Here is a 16493-nt window from a genome sequence, read left to right on the forward strand (position 1 = left end):
AGCCTGGAATCCGAAATTCACAAATCGGCAGCACAGCGAAACCCATGTGCTTCTGAGAAAGAAAACAGCTGGCACAGACCAAGGTCAAGTTCACCCCACAGCAGACTGTTTTAATTGACCTCATTTTAAAGTGAAAAAAATCTGCTTGGATCCAAGTTGTTTTTAGCTGAAAACGTGGTTCAGGGTTTGCAAGCTACACCGAGACCAGCAGACCTTCCCAGAGACAGCCTTCCAGAGCCCACTGGGGTGAGCGCCTCCTGGGTTTTGGAACTTCCATTTAAAACGAACAGCCAACACGTGTAACTCATTTAGGCATCACGATTTTTCTTGCTGGGAACCGTGCCACACATCAGCACATCTGCCTCGGAGCCCACACGCCGCCAAGGCTCCCGGCCCCCTGGCCCCGGCTCCACACCTGAGTGGGAGCCTCTGGCCCAGGGGCAAACTCACCTGCAGGAGCGTGCAGGCCAGACTGCTTCCTCCTGACAGCTAGCCCCCCGGGAGCTTCCCTGGGTGCCCACCTGGGAGCCTCACAGTCCAGCCAGACCCAGGCAGACGGGGAAACCGAATAAAGGAAGCCTCGCTTCCAGTGGAGCCAGACGGCCGGCAGGGGGAGCTCTCAGCCCTAGCATCCTGGCCGCAGCCCGCAGGACCGCAGGACCGCAGGACAAGAGGCACGTCCACACTACCTTACGGCTGGGTCCTTACCCTGCAAACTCAGCCAGTGAGAAGCTGCCAGCACCCTGAGCCCTCACTTTCCTCCGAGGGGCTTCCGCTCGAAGCAGTCCCTTGCAACTTCCTCTGTTCTCCAGACTGGCCTGTGGTTTCGCCATAGCTTGCCCGTCTGAATTGTAGGTTGTTCCTGTGCCATTCCCGAGTAAAGCCGAGTAAACTTGCTGCTCAGAAAACTGGCACTGACCAAGCTGGACCCGAGGCCTCCTGAAACCCAGCCCCTCAACCAGGCCCGGCCAGGGGAAAGAGGGTACCTCAGCAGGGTCACCCCGCCAGGGGGGTCGCCCCCTCCAGACAGAGCCCCCTGGCATCAGCACCGAGGCTGGGGCCCCGTGGGGTAAGTTAAGGCATGAGAACCACGGAGCGAGGGCTCACGGCGCTGGCCCAGCCCTGGCAGTCACCGGGCTGTCCCCTCCGTAACACAGGAGGGAAACAGTGCGGGGCCCTGCTTGCTCTGAGATGGGCCGGGAGGCACATTCTTCAGGCCCGGGGTCTCCCCGGCTTCAAGCTCCTACAGGCTTCAAGTGTGGGAGGAACACAATGGCCAAGCTGGGGACCCTGTGGGAAGCCCAGAGGACCAGGCTCCTGGCTTGGAAGGGACAGCACGGAGCGGACACTTCAAGGTGTCTCCTGACCTAAAGGTGCCCTTCAAATAACCCAGAAAGGTGGAAATTAAAGGAAAAGGGCAGAAATGAAAGGACCCCAAAAGAAGCTACATTGCTGGCTGAGGGTCCAATGTAGCCACGTGGGGCTGGGGCTCAGCCTTCTGCCTGTCTGTCCATCCATCCCAGGAGAACAGCCCACAGCACACAATGGAGTTTCCTCCACACTGTGATTAACTGAGGTGACCTTTAAACAGGTCATCAGAGCATTTTCGTTTGGACGCCAGGTCATGCTTCCTCCACTGCTGTCCTGTTTTCTGCAAATATGGAGGCGCCGGCTGTGTGACACCCCCCCACACACAGGTGGTTCCTGTACCTTCATCACAGGGCGGCCGAGGCCCAGGAGGGGGTGACAGTGGACTGCCACCTCACTGTGTGCCAGAGCCCTTCTGAGAGCATGACTCCTCCCCGGGCCACCACACGCAGCACCCGGCCTTCCTGGGCCCTGTGCATGGCAGCCACCCCGTTACCGACCAGACTCATGGCAGGAACACGGTGCAGCCAGGTTAGAGGGCAAGGGGTCGGTGCCAGCCTCAGACTCCAGAAGTTGTCGCCCCCATGGGAGAGGCCCTGTCCCCTCCGGGCCCTGCACTGCCCGACCCCCTGCCATCCAACAGTCAGCCACGTCCTGCTTTAAGTGCAAAATGTACCTGTGATAATAGCATAAAATGCCTCAATACTGCTTTTTTATATCGATTACAAGTGGGAGTGGTGATATTCAGGGAATACTGGAGTTAGAATATATTATTAAAATTAACTTCGCCTTTTTTTTTTTTTAAAGTAAGCTCTATGCCCACTCTGGGGCTTGAACTCACGACCCTGAGATCAAGAGACACACTCTACCAACTGAGCCAGGAAGGAGCACTCACCTTCTCCTTTTATGTTTTTAGTGTTCATACTAGAAAATGTAAAATCACACGTGTGATATTTCTGTGGCGCACACTGGTCTTGACTGGGGAAACAGCTGGCCAGACGGAGAGCAGCTCCAGAGGTGCCTGGCGACGCCCCCAGAGCAGACGCTGCGCCCGGCCCCACAGAGCACGATACGCAGCCTGGCCACATAGCCACCACTCCGCACAACAGCATCAGGACTCCCTCTGCTGTCCCCAAATTCCAAACGCAGGTGGGGCTGGGGTCACCACCCCAGACACGTGGGGGTGCGCAGCCTGGACCCCTGAAAACGGGCCGCTCATGTCTCTTTGGTTCAACAAGAACACTAGTTTGAAAGCTGTTTCCATTGGTTTTCAAGTGGAATTAAATGTCTGGACACACATCTCAGTGATTTTTTTTAAAGCTTTATTGATATAATACACACACCATAAAATCTACCCTTTTAAAGTGTACAACTCAGTGTTTTGAGTATATTTAGGCATGAGAAAGCATTCCCACTGCCTAATTCCAGTACATTTTCCTCACCCCAAAAAGATGACCCCATACCCATTAGCCGTTGCTCCCCACCCCCCTCTCTTTGGCAACCACAAACCCACTTTCTGTCTCTTGGGGCTTGACTGCTGTAAACATTCACATACGTGGAACCCTACTATACGTGGCGTGGGTCCGGCTTCTGTCACCAGCGTGCTGTTTTCAGGGTCTGTCCACGTTGTAGCACCCGCTGGCATCTATGCCTTTCCGTGGCCGAACATTCCGTGGTACCGACGGACCACACTCACCTGGGTTATTTCCGCCTTGTGGCCACCGTGGACAGTCGCACACAGGGGTTCCTGTGGGTGCAGGCTGCCTCTTCTCCGGGGAACGGGCCAAGCTGGGCTGAGTAACCGTGTTTAGCAGGCCGAGGAGCCGCCACGCTGCTTCCCGCCACAGGGCACGATCCTTGCCCACACTTACTTGTTGGTGTCTGTTCTTTTTATTCTATCAGCCTAGTGGGAGTGATTTTTAACTTACTGATTTAACTTAAGAGTTGTTCCTTTCTTTAGAAATTAAGATCGCTAATCTGAAACACAAGGAAGTAACCTTTCCCAGGTACCATGTGGGGGTCCCTCTCTGGAGCAGCCATGGGAGGTGCTCACGCTGCTGTTTCTGGGCTGGAAGTGGTTTTCTGCACACTCGCCACTGTGTGCACAGTCAAGGGTCACTCTGGCTAACCGAGTCGGCTTCGGCCCTGCATCCGCAGCTCGGGGAAGAACCAGCCCCTCCTGATCCTGCCTGGGGCCTCGCCGGAGAGCCGCTTCCGGGACCCTGCGGGCTGCAGCAGGAGAGGGGGCGGAGAGCGGAAGCCACTGGCTCCGCCGTTCAGCTGGGCTTTCCAGCTCCCTGCCCACTCTTGTGAGGGCCTCCTGCTATCCGATAATGGGGTAGAAATCACGTGAATGATGAATGGCTACTTAAAAATGACATTTTACAAGAAACATTTAATGTTGTGGGAAAAAAAAAGGACCTCACAATGTGGCATAAAGTTGCATTTAACTGAAAGCAGCCGTGCTATGGCGTGGGCCACAGGACACACCCGGCCCATCAGCTCTGGACAGGACACAGAGGACATGCTGGCACGGGTGGAGGGGGGATACAGACTGCCGCTTCTATTTTCTATTTATTTTTTTGTATTTGCTAAATATTATACAATGAACACACTCCACTTTGTATTCACGAAAAAAAAAGTAAATCTCAAATGATATTTTAAAAGTTAAAATCGGAGCACCTGGGTAGCACAGTCAGTGATACGTGGGACTCTTGGTTTCGGCTCGGGTCACCATCTCCGGGTGGTGGGACCGAGACCCGCGTCGTCGGGCTCTGCACCGAGCAGTCTGCTTGAGATTCTCTCTCCCTCCGCCCCACCCGCTTGTGCTCACGCGCTCTCTCTCTCAAATAAATATATTTTAAAAGTCTTTTTTAAAAACATTAAAATAAACCATGAGGAAACCTTAGCTTCGGAAAGGCGATGGGACCACCTGCTCCGTGAGCCCCAGCGCCAGGCCGCGTGGGAGGCGGCCCCGGCCCACTGGACGCCAGCACTCTGTGCTCTGGAGCGGTCTCCCCAGGTTGCCAGCTCTGCCCTCGTCACCAGGCCTGGCCGCGCTAACCTCGCATGGCTTACGTACTGCGAACGGACGGCCCCAAACGCAGTGGCGTAGAGCAGAACCACCCTTTATTGTCCTGCACAGGGTCGGGGGGGCAGGAACTGGAAGTGGCTTCACTGCGGGGTCGCGGCCAGAATGAGGCAGGGGCCGCGTTGTCTCAAGGCTCGGCTGGGGCTGGGGGCCCGTGTCCGAGCCAGCGTGCCCGTGCGTGGCTGGGAGCTGCCCACCCTGCCCGCGTGGCCGGAACCCTACAGCCTGCTGGGTCTCTGATGCTCAGCGCCTGCCCCAGTTTTCTGTTTCTTCTCAGGTCTGTTTGCGTAGATTGCATTGCCAGGAAGTCGTCCAATTTCTTGCGGAGGTTTTCCCACTTACGACCACAGTATCGGTTCTCCTCTCATTAACGTGGAGCGTTGTTTACTTCCCTCTTGCTTTTCCTTAGTCTCGTCGGAAGTTTATTTCTTTGGTCTGTTTGAGAACTAGTTTTTGGTCTCACTAACTTTATACTTCCTGATTTAATTACTTACTTAAGCTTTTCTCTTTATTAACTCCTTCTTCCTTTTGGTCTCTTCCATTTGTTTTTTACTTTTTTGGGCACGATTTCCTCCTTTTTGGCTGAATACAGGCTTCCTTGGACTTGTGTGTTCCTCACAGATATCTTGCTTCCTTCTGACCTGCAGAGCTGCTGTGCTGGCCTGGTTCTCCCTCATAATGACCCGTTATTTCTCTCCGGGATCTCCTTGGCACTCAGGACTCACTCCTCATGTTTCAAGGTGTTATTCACTCATTTCAGGCAACATACACTCTTCCCTTTTTCACAGGGCTGTCCCACTGGACTCATCAGACGTAATGTGATGCTGTGGGTCTGCTCTAAGGTTCTAAGCCCGGCCGCCCCTTGCTGCTCTCCCCTGCAAACTGCAGCACGTGCCGCGGAGACAGGCCCTGGCCCTCGGAGCGGCCGCGGTGCTGGGCCCCAGACAGCTGTGGGACTGTCTTGTGTCTGACTTTCCAATCCTGGCCCAGAGAGACACCACTTGGAAGGGCCACATGTAGAAATGAGCTCAGAGACCAGCGGCAACACGTCCCTCCGTTTGTACCGGCACGGCCAAGTGACAGGCGCTGGCTTAGGTCTGCGAGAGCAGAGGAGTGGGTGGTGCCGCCCCCGGGGCCCACGGGCCGGTCTCCCGCAGGACACCGGGACTCCCAGCTGCCTGGAGGATGAAGCCCTTGCCCACCGTGGGGTCCTGCAGGAGCGCAAACATTGCCCCAGTTTTAGTCTGAACTCTGGACCTTAATGGAGGTGACTCTGGAGCCATTTCCTGTTCGCACGGCTGCTTTCTGTGTCCTTCTGGTTTCCGTCTTCAAGATTTCCTGGGGTGGCAGAGGGTGAGGTCCTCGGTGCCCGTGTCAACGGTCAGCAGCCTATGAACAGGCTGAAGTGGTGGGTTTCAGAGACGTGCCGACAGTGGGCGCCTGCTTACTGAACCCTCTACGGACGTGCTCCGTGACCCGGAACAGACGCAGCCCCGGTCGGGGCCAGGTCTCAGGAAGCTGGTCTCCAGCACCAAGCATTTCAATCACACCAACGTTATTTTTATTTCCTGAGAGAAAAATCTTACTTTTATTTTATTTTTACTTGGAAAGTGCCTGTTGTTTAAAAAGGAAAAAAAAAACCAACTTCTTTGTATTGGGCTAAACCCAATTCCTGCCCATTTCTTTGACATCTGTGCTCCAGAATTAACCACAATTATTGCATTCCTTCAAAAATAAGTTTCAGCACTACGCTGACTGCTGAGTCATAGTCTTACCTTAGGAAACGGTTCCCTTTTCTGGATTCTTCCACTGATGTAGGACCTGTGTGACCCACAGTCTTAGCGGCCTCCCCGGAACGCTGACGTGGAGGAGGGTGACCACAGCAGGAGCCTGGGAGGCCTCCCTCAGGACAGCAGGCCGCCCACCTGTGAAGGCCAGCTTCAGACCGCGGGCTGCGGCCACTCCAGGTGCCTCGACACCTGCCTGGGAAGAGATTTTAGCTCAGACAGAGGCAGTTTTCTACACATTTAAGCACTTAAGTTTCAGAGCTGGAAGAATCTTAGGCTCATTAATCATTTTAACCTTCAGGATATCTGCAAAACAGAAAAACCTATAATTGAAACCTTCTTTAAAAATGGTTTTAAACGTTTACTTTGAGATAATTGGAGATATACATGCACTTCTGAGAGAAAATAGCTGTCCCATATATGCTATATCCAGTCCTCCGGATGTTACCACTGTCAACATCACGACCAGGGCCTGACACGGATTCAGTCAAGACACAGAACAGTCCGCCCCACGGGACCCTTCCGCGTTGCCCTTTTAGGGCATTAATCTGTTCATGGCCCCAAGCAACCGCTAATCTGCTCTCCGTTTACATAATCTGTCATTTAATAAAGTTATATCAACGGAATCAAAGTATGCAAACTTCCTCACTCGGCGTGCTCCCCTGAAGCCCGCCAGCTCTGCACCCCTTATACCGTGAGTTCTCCCACGTGCGGGCGCAGTCTGCCTAACCATCCCGCCACCGCAGGACGTCTACGGGTGTCTGGTCTGGGGCTACTCCTAAGAGAGCGTTAGTACACGTTAGTCTAAAGTGACAGGGAGGGGGGTGCCTTCATCTTGTGATGGAAATAAAAAAGTTGGTACAAGAGCGGCTGCAGCACGTGCCCCAGTGGTGATCCAAACCGTGGGAGCGCCGGGGAGAGTGCACAGGAAGGCCAGGACGGAGCCCGGGCGAGACAGGAAGGGCAGCCAGGGGACAGAGGGGGCCAGGGGAGGTCATGACCCAGAGGTCGGTGCTGAGGGGGGAGGACGGGCCATGCCCAGGAGGAGAAGGATGCCGGTGACCCTGACAAGCCTTTGGGTGGAACGATGGCGGGAATGCCGCCTGGAGTTGGCTCAGGAGCAAGCAGCATGATGGAAACCTGAACTGGGGCAGCCGCCTGGAACAAAGTTCAACGGAGTGACCGCATGAGCCAGCGACTCCGCTCCTAGGGGTGTACCCAACAGAACGGAAAACCCGTCCACACAGAACATACACCAATGTTCACAGAAGCATGTTTCGCGGTAGCCAAAAAGTGGCTAGAGCCCATCAGGGCATGCACGGATACACAAACGGGTCCATCCGTACGATGGAACGTTATTCAGTCTTAAAAAGGAACCGAGCCCCGATACAGGCTACCACACGAATGAGCCTCAAAAGAACGACGCTGAGGGGGAGGAGCCGGACACAAGGTGCACATGCCGCGTGGTTCCATGGCTATGCAATGCCCGGAAGAGTGGTTGCCAGGGGCTGCAGCGCGGGCGATGGGGCATGCCCGCCATGGTGACGAACTGCTCCAGAATTATCAGGCATGCGTGTACAATACTGTGGATGGGACAAAAACAGTGATCTGTACACTTGAAAAGTGAATGTGCTGATACATGAATTACATCTCAATTTCTAAGTACTGGACACGCTGGGAACTCTGACGGAGTTCCGCTGCAAAGGGGAGTAAACAAATGGGGGGGTGAGCTTGGGGAGGAGGGTTAAGATGAAAAGAATCACAGTATATTGATGGGCTGACCCTAGTGAGGGACAATGATGATGGGGTGGGAGAGGGGACAGGAGGAGCCCTGCCCGTGGGAGCAGGGACGGTCTCAGGGAGGAGGCAGATCTGTGGGTGCAGGCACTGGGGGGTCCCTTCCAGCTGTTTCCATTTTCTCTAGAAGCAGGTAGCCAGGTGCTGGACTGGGATGTAGGACAGGGCAGAGGTGGAGGGTGAGGACAGAGGAGGAGGAAGGAAGTCCACCACAGGAGGCGTGAGTGAGTGGACCCGCCTGAGGCTCGTGTTCAGGACGGAAAGAGACTGGGCACTTGGGCCGGGCTCCTCCTGCCCAGATGAAGGCAACGGGCCTGGAGGTGTGGGTGGCAAAAGGGTGCTGGGTAGAAGGTGTGAGCTGCAAGGATGGAGTGGGATGCAGGGGCTCAGCTGTCAGCACTGAGGAGCCCTAGGTGGGACCTAGGTGGGCCAGTGGGAGAGGCACTGAAGCAGTGGCCCCAGGGGCTGTGAAGGGCAGAGCAGGGCTGCAGGAGTGACCCTGAGCAAACGTTGTAGGGAGGGCAGGGAGGATGGGGAGTGGGAGGGATGTCCACATGGGGGGATTTGGGAAGGACAGGATCCTGCTGTGGGTACCCACCCACCTCTAGGCCAGGAGGTGAGGAAACCCAGGCCCCGCTGGTGAGGAAGCAGGTCCTCAGGGGCAAAGCTCCGGGACGTTTACTGAGGAAGCGGCCGAGGGGCCCTCCCAGGCATGCCATAGGTGTGGGTCCTCACAGGTCCTCGAGGCCAGGACTCAGCACTCCTGTTCCTCCGGTAGGGAAGCCTGCAGGGTCAGAGAGCTGGCCCAGGTCACACAGGGAGGAGATGCAGCCATAAGTGGGCAGAGTGGCTGCCAGGGCCCAGGACCCACAGGCCCAACCTGGGAAGGAGGATGGCGAACATGGAAGGCAAGCCAGGTCTCAAGTTACAACTGAGCTCTGGCTCTGACAGCCATGAAGGAGCCTGGATGTTCTCTTATGGAGATGAAAGGGCAGAGCCTGTCTATGGGAGTGTTTCTGGGGCCGGGTGCTGTGATGGCTCGTTTTATGTGTCAACCTGGCAAAGCCATGGGGCCCACATAGTTGGTCAAACAGTCACAGGTTGCTGGGAAAGTATTATTTATTCATTTATTGGGGGGGGGGCAAGAGCATGGGGCAGGGGGAGGAACAGAGGGGCAGAGGAAGAGGAAGGGGGACTCCTGCTTAGCATGGAGCCCAAGGTGGGACTCAATCCCACGACCCTGAGATCACCACCTGAGTGGAAACCAAGAGCTGGAGGCCTGACCGACCAAGCCACCCAGGGGCCCGGAAAGTATTTTTTATGAGATCAGCATTTGCAACAGCAGACGTGTGGGAAGCAGAGGACCCTCCCTAACACCGGTGGCCTCATCCAGTCAGCTGAAGGCCTGGAGTCCCTAGAGGAGGGGACTGTGCCCCCAGACTCAAGCGCAGGGAGCTCTTCCCCGGGCCTCATCCTGTCGGCCCACCCTGCAGATCCCGCATTTGCCCGCCCCCACAACGGCTGGCAACCAGTGTCTCCCTCTCTGCGCACCTGTCGGTTCTGTGTCTCCAGGGAACCCCGACTACCACCGGCGCTAAGAGCGCGACAGCAAGGGAGACGTGTACGGGGTGTCAGTAGGGACCTGTGCTGAGAAGGGGGAGGCCCCTGCCGCGACTCCGCACTTGCAGGAGGGGCTCCTGCCACGTGGGGGGGGTGGCGGGGGCAGAAGGGGTGTAGGCGCCACCTGCGCTCTAGGAGCTTCTGCTCTCGGTGAAGGAGGTCCTCAGGGTCACCGAGGTGCGCAGGGCACAGGGCGGGGCCTGCTTGCCACAGGGGCGGGCGGGGGGCCGGGTCAGTCCCGCTCGCCGAGCGCCCACCGGGGGCCGACAGCGGCGGCGGGTGACAGGGACAAGGGACGGGCCGTCCCCACGAGTGTCACCGGCACCTCCCCACGTCCCGCCGTCCCGCGGGTGGGGCTCGGGGACAGCCCCCCCCGCTGGGCCTCTGCTGCCCCCGCGGAGGGAGAGCGCGGGCTTGCCGGCCGCTGGATGGGAACCCCAGGACGAGCTCCCGCGGCCCGCCCGTCCCGGCGGGGCCCCGCCCTACCCCCCGGCGTCCCCGCAGTCCCCGAGCCCGCCCCACCTCGGCCCGCGCCCCGGCAGTCGCTCACCTGAGCCCGCGGGGTCCGCCCGGAACCCCGGCCCAGTCGCGGCAGCGGCGGGCCCGGACGGCTTTCCCCGGCGCACCGAGACCCACAAGGCCCGGGGAGCCGCGGGCCGAGAAACGCGAGCTCCGGCTGCTCCCGGCGGAAGTGCGGACGGGGCGCGGCGAACGCGCGGTGGGGGCGGGGCGGGGCGGGGTCCGGACGTGGAGGGGCGTGGCCGTGCGGGCGGGGCGGGGTCGCTCTGCCGCCAGGGGGCGCCGCGGGAGGCAGGAGGCGTGGCGTCCCTGCGGCTCCCGAGCTCCGCGCGCTCCAGGAGCGAAGCGACCCTCGGTCCCGAGCCTCTACCGGCCTCCGAGGAGGGGACCCCCGCCATCCCCACGCGGTCTCCGGACACTGAAGCTCCTGCTCCGCGGCCCTCGGCCCCCAGTCGTCCCGCCGGACCCCTCACGGGACCCCCACAGCCGCCGGCCTCGCCCGCAGAGCCCCGGCCGGAAGCGCAGACTCCCGCCGCACAGTCGGGCGGGTGTCCACGTCGCCATGCCCTCTCTAGGAGACGTGGTGCGCGACTGGCACCGGGGCGTGCAGGCCGTGGCGCGCGGGGACTGGGGCTGCGCCCTCCGCCTCTTCTCGGGCGACCCGGAGCCGCCCGCCAGGATGTGCTTCAACGTGGGCTGCGTGCACCTGCTGGCCGGGGACCCGGAGGCCGCGCTGCGGGTGAGCCAGGGGCCCGACAGCCCGGCACCCAGGGTGGGTCGCTGAGACACCCCCCCCCTGGGGAGTGGCCCTGGGGAAACTTACTTACCGAGCGATAAAAAAGCGTGCTGCAGGGGTGAGCCCGGGGTCCCCGCCCTTCTTCCCGATGGTCATCTGGGGATGTCCCCCCAGTGTTCTGCCGCGGTGAGCACCGAAGGCAGGTGGGAGCTGTATGGGCGGGGGACCCCACCCTGAACTCAGTCAGGGCATGGTGGGGGGCGGCCTCCCTCGCCATCTTCTCCGGGTGATGACCACGTGCCAGACTCTGGTCACAGGGAAGGACTGGGGTGCTGCTGGCTCAGGTGCTCATCGTACTAACATACCTAGAAATAGGCTGCAGGCTGGAGGCTGGATCCTGCTCGCAAGGGGGTTGCCTGCTCCCCCCCAGATGTAGAGTTAGAGCGGGGACTTCATCAGACACCTGTGGCGATAGGAACGAGATGAGGTCTGTCTTGTTGGTACCCAGACCCCAGATCTAAGTACTCATCTTTTTCCCGATATGTTCCCCAAAACAGAAACAAGAGGTCACGGGTGCACACAGGCACACACACAGCTCCTCTGCTGAGGGCAGCACAGAACCACTCTCTGCCCTTTAAACACTTTGTGTTCTTTTAAGTGGTGCATGTTCCCCAGGTGCATACAAAAATCCAGCAGCACCCTACTCATTTCTCTGGTCCTCAAATCTCTCCAACAGAAAAAACAGGATCCTGCAGTTTTTGAGACAGTCAGTAGCTGCTACCTGGAAAATGGCACGAATGAAAGCAGAGTTCGCTGGTGTAGGAGGGCATCAATGTCAGTATCTTGCAAAACTTCACCGTGGGGGTGAGCGGGGGACCGCGCAAAGGGTACAAGGGACCCCTCTGTCATTTCTTGCATCTGCATATGAATCTACAAGTCTCAGTAACAATTATCGTTTTAAAGTATTATCCAAGAAAGGGAGTACAATCGCCAGACACCAGGTGGCTCAGCCAATAGTAGATACAAGGCCAATGCACTTATCACTTATTCATCAACTGTGATTTAACTAGAGAGGGGACAGAGGTGGTGAGCAGAAGAATATGGTATTAAATTCTTTACCCTAAAAGAAGAGGGAGGACTGTCCAAAGTCAATAAAATTAAGTAATAATAGCATAGGTACATTGGTTGGAAATACAGAGATTTTAAAAAGCAGATGGAATGGCTAAAATTAATAAGACTGTCTCTGAGGAGCGGGGCAGAGTGAGGGGGGTGTAGCTAGGACTGCAATCTGTTGATAGGAACTCCATGTGACCTTGACTTGGCTGCTCTGTGTGGCAGGGTAGCAAACAAGTGAGTTTCTCTGGCACTGAGCGCCCCCCCCATCGATGCCTCCATGTGTACCCTCAACCTTAGGTCAATCCAGTTCTGCAGTAAGCCCCCCATTTGGCAGATCTGTAAGACCATGATGCCCCTCCTATTGCCCGTGTTTAACTGGTGGCTGCAGTCCTCGTTGGGAACAGTCAACCTCATTTGAGTGAAGTTTAGGGAAGAGCTGTACTTTACACACATACTAAGACTTGTTCTTTCTAATACTTTTTTAAAGATTTTATTTATCTGAGAGAGAGAGAGAGAGCATGAGAAGGGGAGAAGAGGAAGAGGGAGAAGCCGACTCCCCCCTGAGCCGGAAGGCATGCGCCCGACGGACTGAGCCACCCAGGCTCTTGTCTTTCTGATTCTAATAGATAAGAAGTGTGTCATTTTGTATGAATTATCAGAAATAGGATTTTAAAAAGACAAAAATCTTGCATGACTCCATGAGGTAACTATTATTAATGTGCTGGAGTGTTTTCTTCTGTTGTTGCCCCTTGTCCTCATGGCAAACATTGGTCTGTGACAACGCTTCACTGTGCTCTTTGCACGTCGGGAGCTCAGGCGGATTCTGGTCGTGGCTCGAGGGAAACTGCATGATGATGCAGGTACCCAGGCACGAGCTCCGAGGCCCCTGGACTGGTGCAGGAAACTTCTATCTGCAGGTGGCTCTCCTGGAAGCCAATGGAATTCCTTGGCCCCCGGCCACTGGTCATCTGCCTGGACTATGTCTGTGACACGGGGGTGATAGAATTGCAGACCTTGGCGATCCATGGGCATTTTTGTCCCCAGGCATTTGACCAAGCAGTGACCAAGGACACCTGCATGGCTGTTGGCTTCTTCCAGCGAGGAGTGGCCAACTTCCAGCTGGAGAGGTGAGCACAGGGATACCTTGTTTCTTCTCAGACGGCCCTTTATCTCTGCAAAGTCCATTCTTACGCTCTCCCCTCCCCCTCTGTCCCCATGGGTCGCATCCTCTTGCCAACCCCCTCCTCTACAGCCCCAGGGAAGCCTGGAGAGGATACTTGGCTCGTGCTGGAGCGGAACACAGGGCAGAGCCACATGGGGAGCCTTGTCTCTAGGCCGAGTTTCACAGAGTGCTTTCATGGGCATCCCCTCCTTTGTTCCTCACCACATTTTTGCTGTAGCAGGGATGGTGTGATTATACCCATTCTGCAGATGTGGAAACCGAGAGCAGGGCTTCAGGAATGGTGTGTCCCAGGACACAAAGGGGGTTGGGGTCCTCACCTGGCTCTTTGCGCTGTGGTTCTTCCAGAGAAGGAAACATTCTACAGGACAAGCTCATCTTCCCCCTACTCCACCTAGCCCCCGGGACAAGCCCCGCAGATGGCCCCATGCCAAGCAGGCCGACTCTGGGTGCAACCTCCTCCTCACTTGGGTCCAGGAGCCTGCCTGGGAGAGATGGGGCTCCGGTGGAGGCCGAGGAGCCTCTAGCAGCTCTCTGCAGAGGGAGCCCGCAGGGGATGGGGGTCCTGAGAAGCAGGAGGGAAATGCTCAGAGCACTCTCCAAAGCTGGGGATGGAAGAGGGTCTGGGTGCAGACAAGGGCCCCAGGCAGGGGAGTGAGATTTCCAGAAGGCAGAGCTGGATCCGAGCTGGCATCACCTCACACCCCAGGCATGGTGCCCCCCTACCCCCCCACAGCCACGTCTGTATGTCGATCCCTTGACCCATTGGTGGGGACTTGAGAGCCTACCATATGCTAGGACCTGGGGTGGCCACCACTGTACCCTAGCAGTGTCCCTGGGGCTGGGAGTGGTGGGGGAGGCTGGGGCAGGGCTTGGCCCCTTTCCCTATAGTTACTGAGTGCCCCTCCATCCCCCACTGCCCACAGGTTCCAGGAGGCCCTGTCTGACTTCCGGCTGGCCCTGGCACAGCTAAGGGAAAACTCCACCATTGACTATACGCAGCTGGGTCTGCGGTTCAAGCTGAAGGCCTGGGAGGTGAGCTTGCACCAGACTTGTACAGGGAGCTGGCCTCCAAGAGGTGGGGCCAGCTGGGGGCTCTGGGGGTGCCCCTTCAGGCCCTGTCCTCTGGGTCCCATTGTCTTGTTACTGTCACAGGTGGGGCCATGTTGACTGATAAGCTCCCTCTGGCCTGAGACACCCTGCTATCCCTACTGACCACACTTTCACCCCAAGGAAGCTTAGGGGCAGAAGAGGTGGGAGGCCACCAGGAGAAGGGCAGGGGAGGCGCAGAGTCAGCAGAGAGAGGCAGGTGGGGTCAGAAGGAAGCACAGCTTGGCCGTGGGCCCCTACCCCGGGCTCTCCGTGTGGCTGACACCGAGGGACGGGAATTGAGAGGACACCCCCAGCGCTCCCGGAAACATGCTGCCTTGGACCTTCTCCAAACAACCTGTCTTGCAAGCCACAAGTCGTGGGAAAGTCCCACCAGGTGGGGCCCACAGCCCGCCTGGGTCCCCTGACCCAGGGCACCAAACAGTGCAGGGCGGGGCATGGGGAGTTAGCTTGGCAGTGCCCCCCACCCAGCCCTGTCACAGCATCTCCAGAGGGTGGCCAACGGGCTCTGGGAGTGTGGTGTCACCTGGCAGGCCATGGGGACGGAGGGCCGCGGGAAGAACGGGTCGGTTTCTCTTGACATAAGGCCAAGCTGGGCGCGCACTTGCTGCCCCGCGGAGCAGGGGCGGCGGAGGCGAGCAGTGTCGCTCCCAGGAGCACCGGCAAGTCCGCCCTCGCGCGCCCCGCCGGCGACAGCCTTGTCGGGACCCAGCCCACCTGTTGGTCAAAACGTCTTGTCACACTGGGGTGGGTGTGAGGAGGGGACAGCCCAGAGCAGGGCACTGAGCAAGGCGGCACACAGCCGGAGGGGCTGCAGAAGGGGTCAGGCCAGATGCACAAAGGGGGTGAGGCAGGCGGAGAGGATGCGCCCAGCGCCGGAAATCTGCCCGATGTTCGGAGCCGAGAAGCGCCCCAGCGATGAACCGCTCCAGCTGGGGGCTCTGGAGAGTGAGGCCCGCCCGGCGGAGCCTCGCCGCAGCGTGCGGGCCACTGCCCACCACTGAGCCGGGCAGGCTCCGCTTCTGGCTGGGCACCTCCGGGGCTGTGCGACCGGGGCAGGGGCGGGACTGGAGGCGGGTCCCGGAGAGGGGGCTGGGGGCGGGGCCAGGAGGGGGTCAGGGGAGGCACTGGAGCCGGGTCCAGGACGGCGTCAACGGGGGGGTGGGGCGGGGGGCGCGGCCTGGGTGGAATCCGGGTCAGAGGCACGGGAGGGGTGGGGGGCAGAGGGGGAGGTTGAGGCCGGTAGGGCTGATCCAGGGGCGGGACCAGGGGTGAGCCCGGAGGAGGGGAACTAAGTGAGGGAGTAGGCTGTCATCTCCCACCTCGCTCCCAGGTGCTCTTCAACGTGGGGGCGGCGCAGAGCCGGCTGGGGCTCTGGGCCGAGGCCACCCGCAGCCTAGAGGAAGCCCTCTCGAAGGGGCCGGAAGGGGCCCGGGACGACCTGCACGCCGCCCTGGACCAACTGCAGGTGAGGGGGGCAGGTGGAGAGCAGGCCGCCCCCTCCCCCGGGCGCTGTCGGGCCCATAGCCCACAATCCAGGGCTCCCATCTGTACAGGCCCCCCAAGATCAACTCTGAGTTGAAGAGATTTCTAGAGGGAGGTGGCTAGTGTGCACAGGTGTGGGGGCATGGGGAAGGACTTCCCTGGGCCGGTGAGAAGTGGGCGGAGCGTCCCTGCGGCCACAGCCCTGGTCGGATGCTCAGGTCTGCGTTGGCCGGACCTCCTCCAGAAACAGGCCCCGCTGCAGCCTCGGCAGGTCCCCAGGGGTGAGGTCTTCCGGCCCCACAGGCGACACCTGGAACATCTGGAACCAGTGGATTTCCTGGGCAAGGCCAAGGTGAGGAGGCCGCGTGTCCCTTCCTGGGGCCCTGGCTCGCGGGGGCCAGCGGCAGCCAGCAGGTGCTGAGCTCGCAGGGGCCATGTGGTGTGGGCCATGTTGTTGGAAAGGCTTTGGGAGGTGGGTGGAGAGTGGGCACGGGGCCAACCCCAAACTGCAGAGGGCCTGAGCTTCCTGGTCGGGAGCAGTGTCTCCAGGTGCGGTTCGCAGATCCTGGGCGCTTGGAACCAGGAGGCGGAACCCACCGGAAGCTGCCGCAGAGGCCGGAGCTCCTGAGTTTTTGGCAGGAATTCCCAAGGCAGCGCTGCCCCCACATACCTCACCTCAGCTGC

At 58.7% G+C, this 16493-nt stretch overlaps 2 protein-coding genes across 9 annotated transcripts in view; one reads left to right on the forward strand and one right to left on the reverse strand.

Moving 5' to 3' along the window:
- The window catches only part of LOC103675320 (exonuclease mut-7 homolog), a 53746-nt gene extending 43383 nt beyond the window's left edge, over nt 1-10363 (reverse strand). For 2 of the 3 annotated variants that reach the window (XM_040632278.1, XM_040632277.1), the window contains exons 1-2: nt 10214-10363; nt 6235-6442 (exon numbers count right to left, since the gene is read on the reverse strand). The gene's annotated coding sequence lies outside the window, so the exon portion shown is untranslated. Of the gene's footprint in view, nt 1-3958; nt 6028-6234; nt 6443-10213 lie in introns of those variants that run through there. The other variant, XR_005835306.1, reaches the window with a different exon arrangement.
- Nucleotides 10364-10456: 93 nt separating this feature from the next.
- The window catches only part of NOXA1 (NADPH oxidase activator 1), a 10045-nt gene continuing 4008 nt past the window's right edge, over nt 10457-16493 (forward strand). For 4 of the 6 annotated variants that reach the window (XM_040632281.1, XM_040632282.1, XM_040632284.1 and 1 more), the window contains exons 1-5: nt 10457-10954; nt 13079-13161; nt 14141-14249; nt 15658-15792; nt 16054-16161. In XM_040632281.1, coding sequence (XP_040488215.1) covers nt 10745-10954; nt 13079-13161; nt 14141-14249; nt 15658-15792; nt 16054-16161 — 645 coding nt within the window. In that variant the 5' untranslated portion in view covers nt 10457-10744. Of the gene's footprint in view, nt 10955-11654; nt 11753-13078; nt 13162-14140; nt 14250-15657; nt 15793-16053; nt 16162-16493 lie in introns of all 6 variants that reach the window. The other 2 variants (XM_040632286.1, XM_040632283.1) reach the window with 2 other exon arrangements.

The sequence above is a fragment of the Ursus maritimus genome, unplaced genomic scaffold, assembly GCF_017311325.1.
Source record: "Ursus maritimus isolate PB19 unplaced genomic scaffold, ASM1731132v1 scaffold_17, whole genome shotgun sequence".
NCBI lineage: Eukaryota > Metazoa > Chordata > Mammalia > Carnivora > Ursidae > Ursus > Ursus maritimus.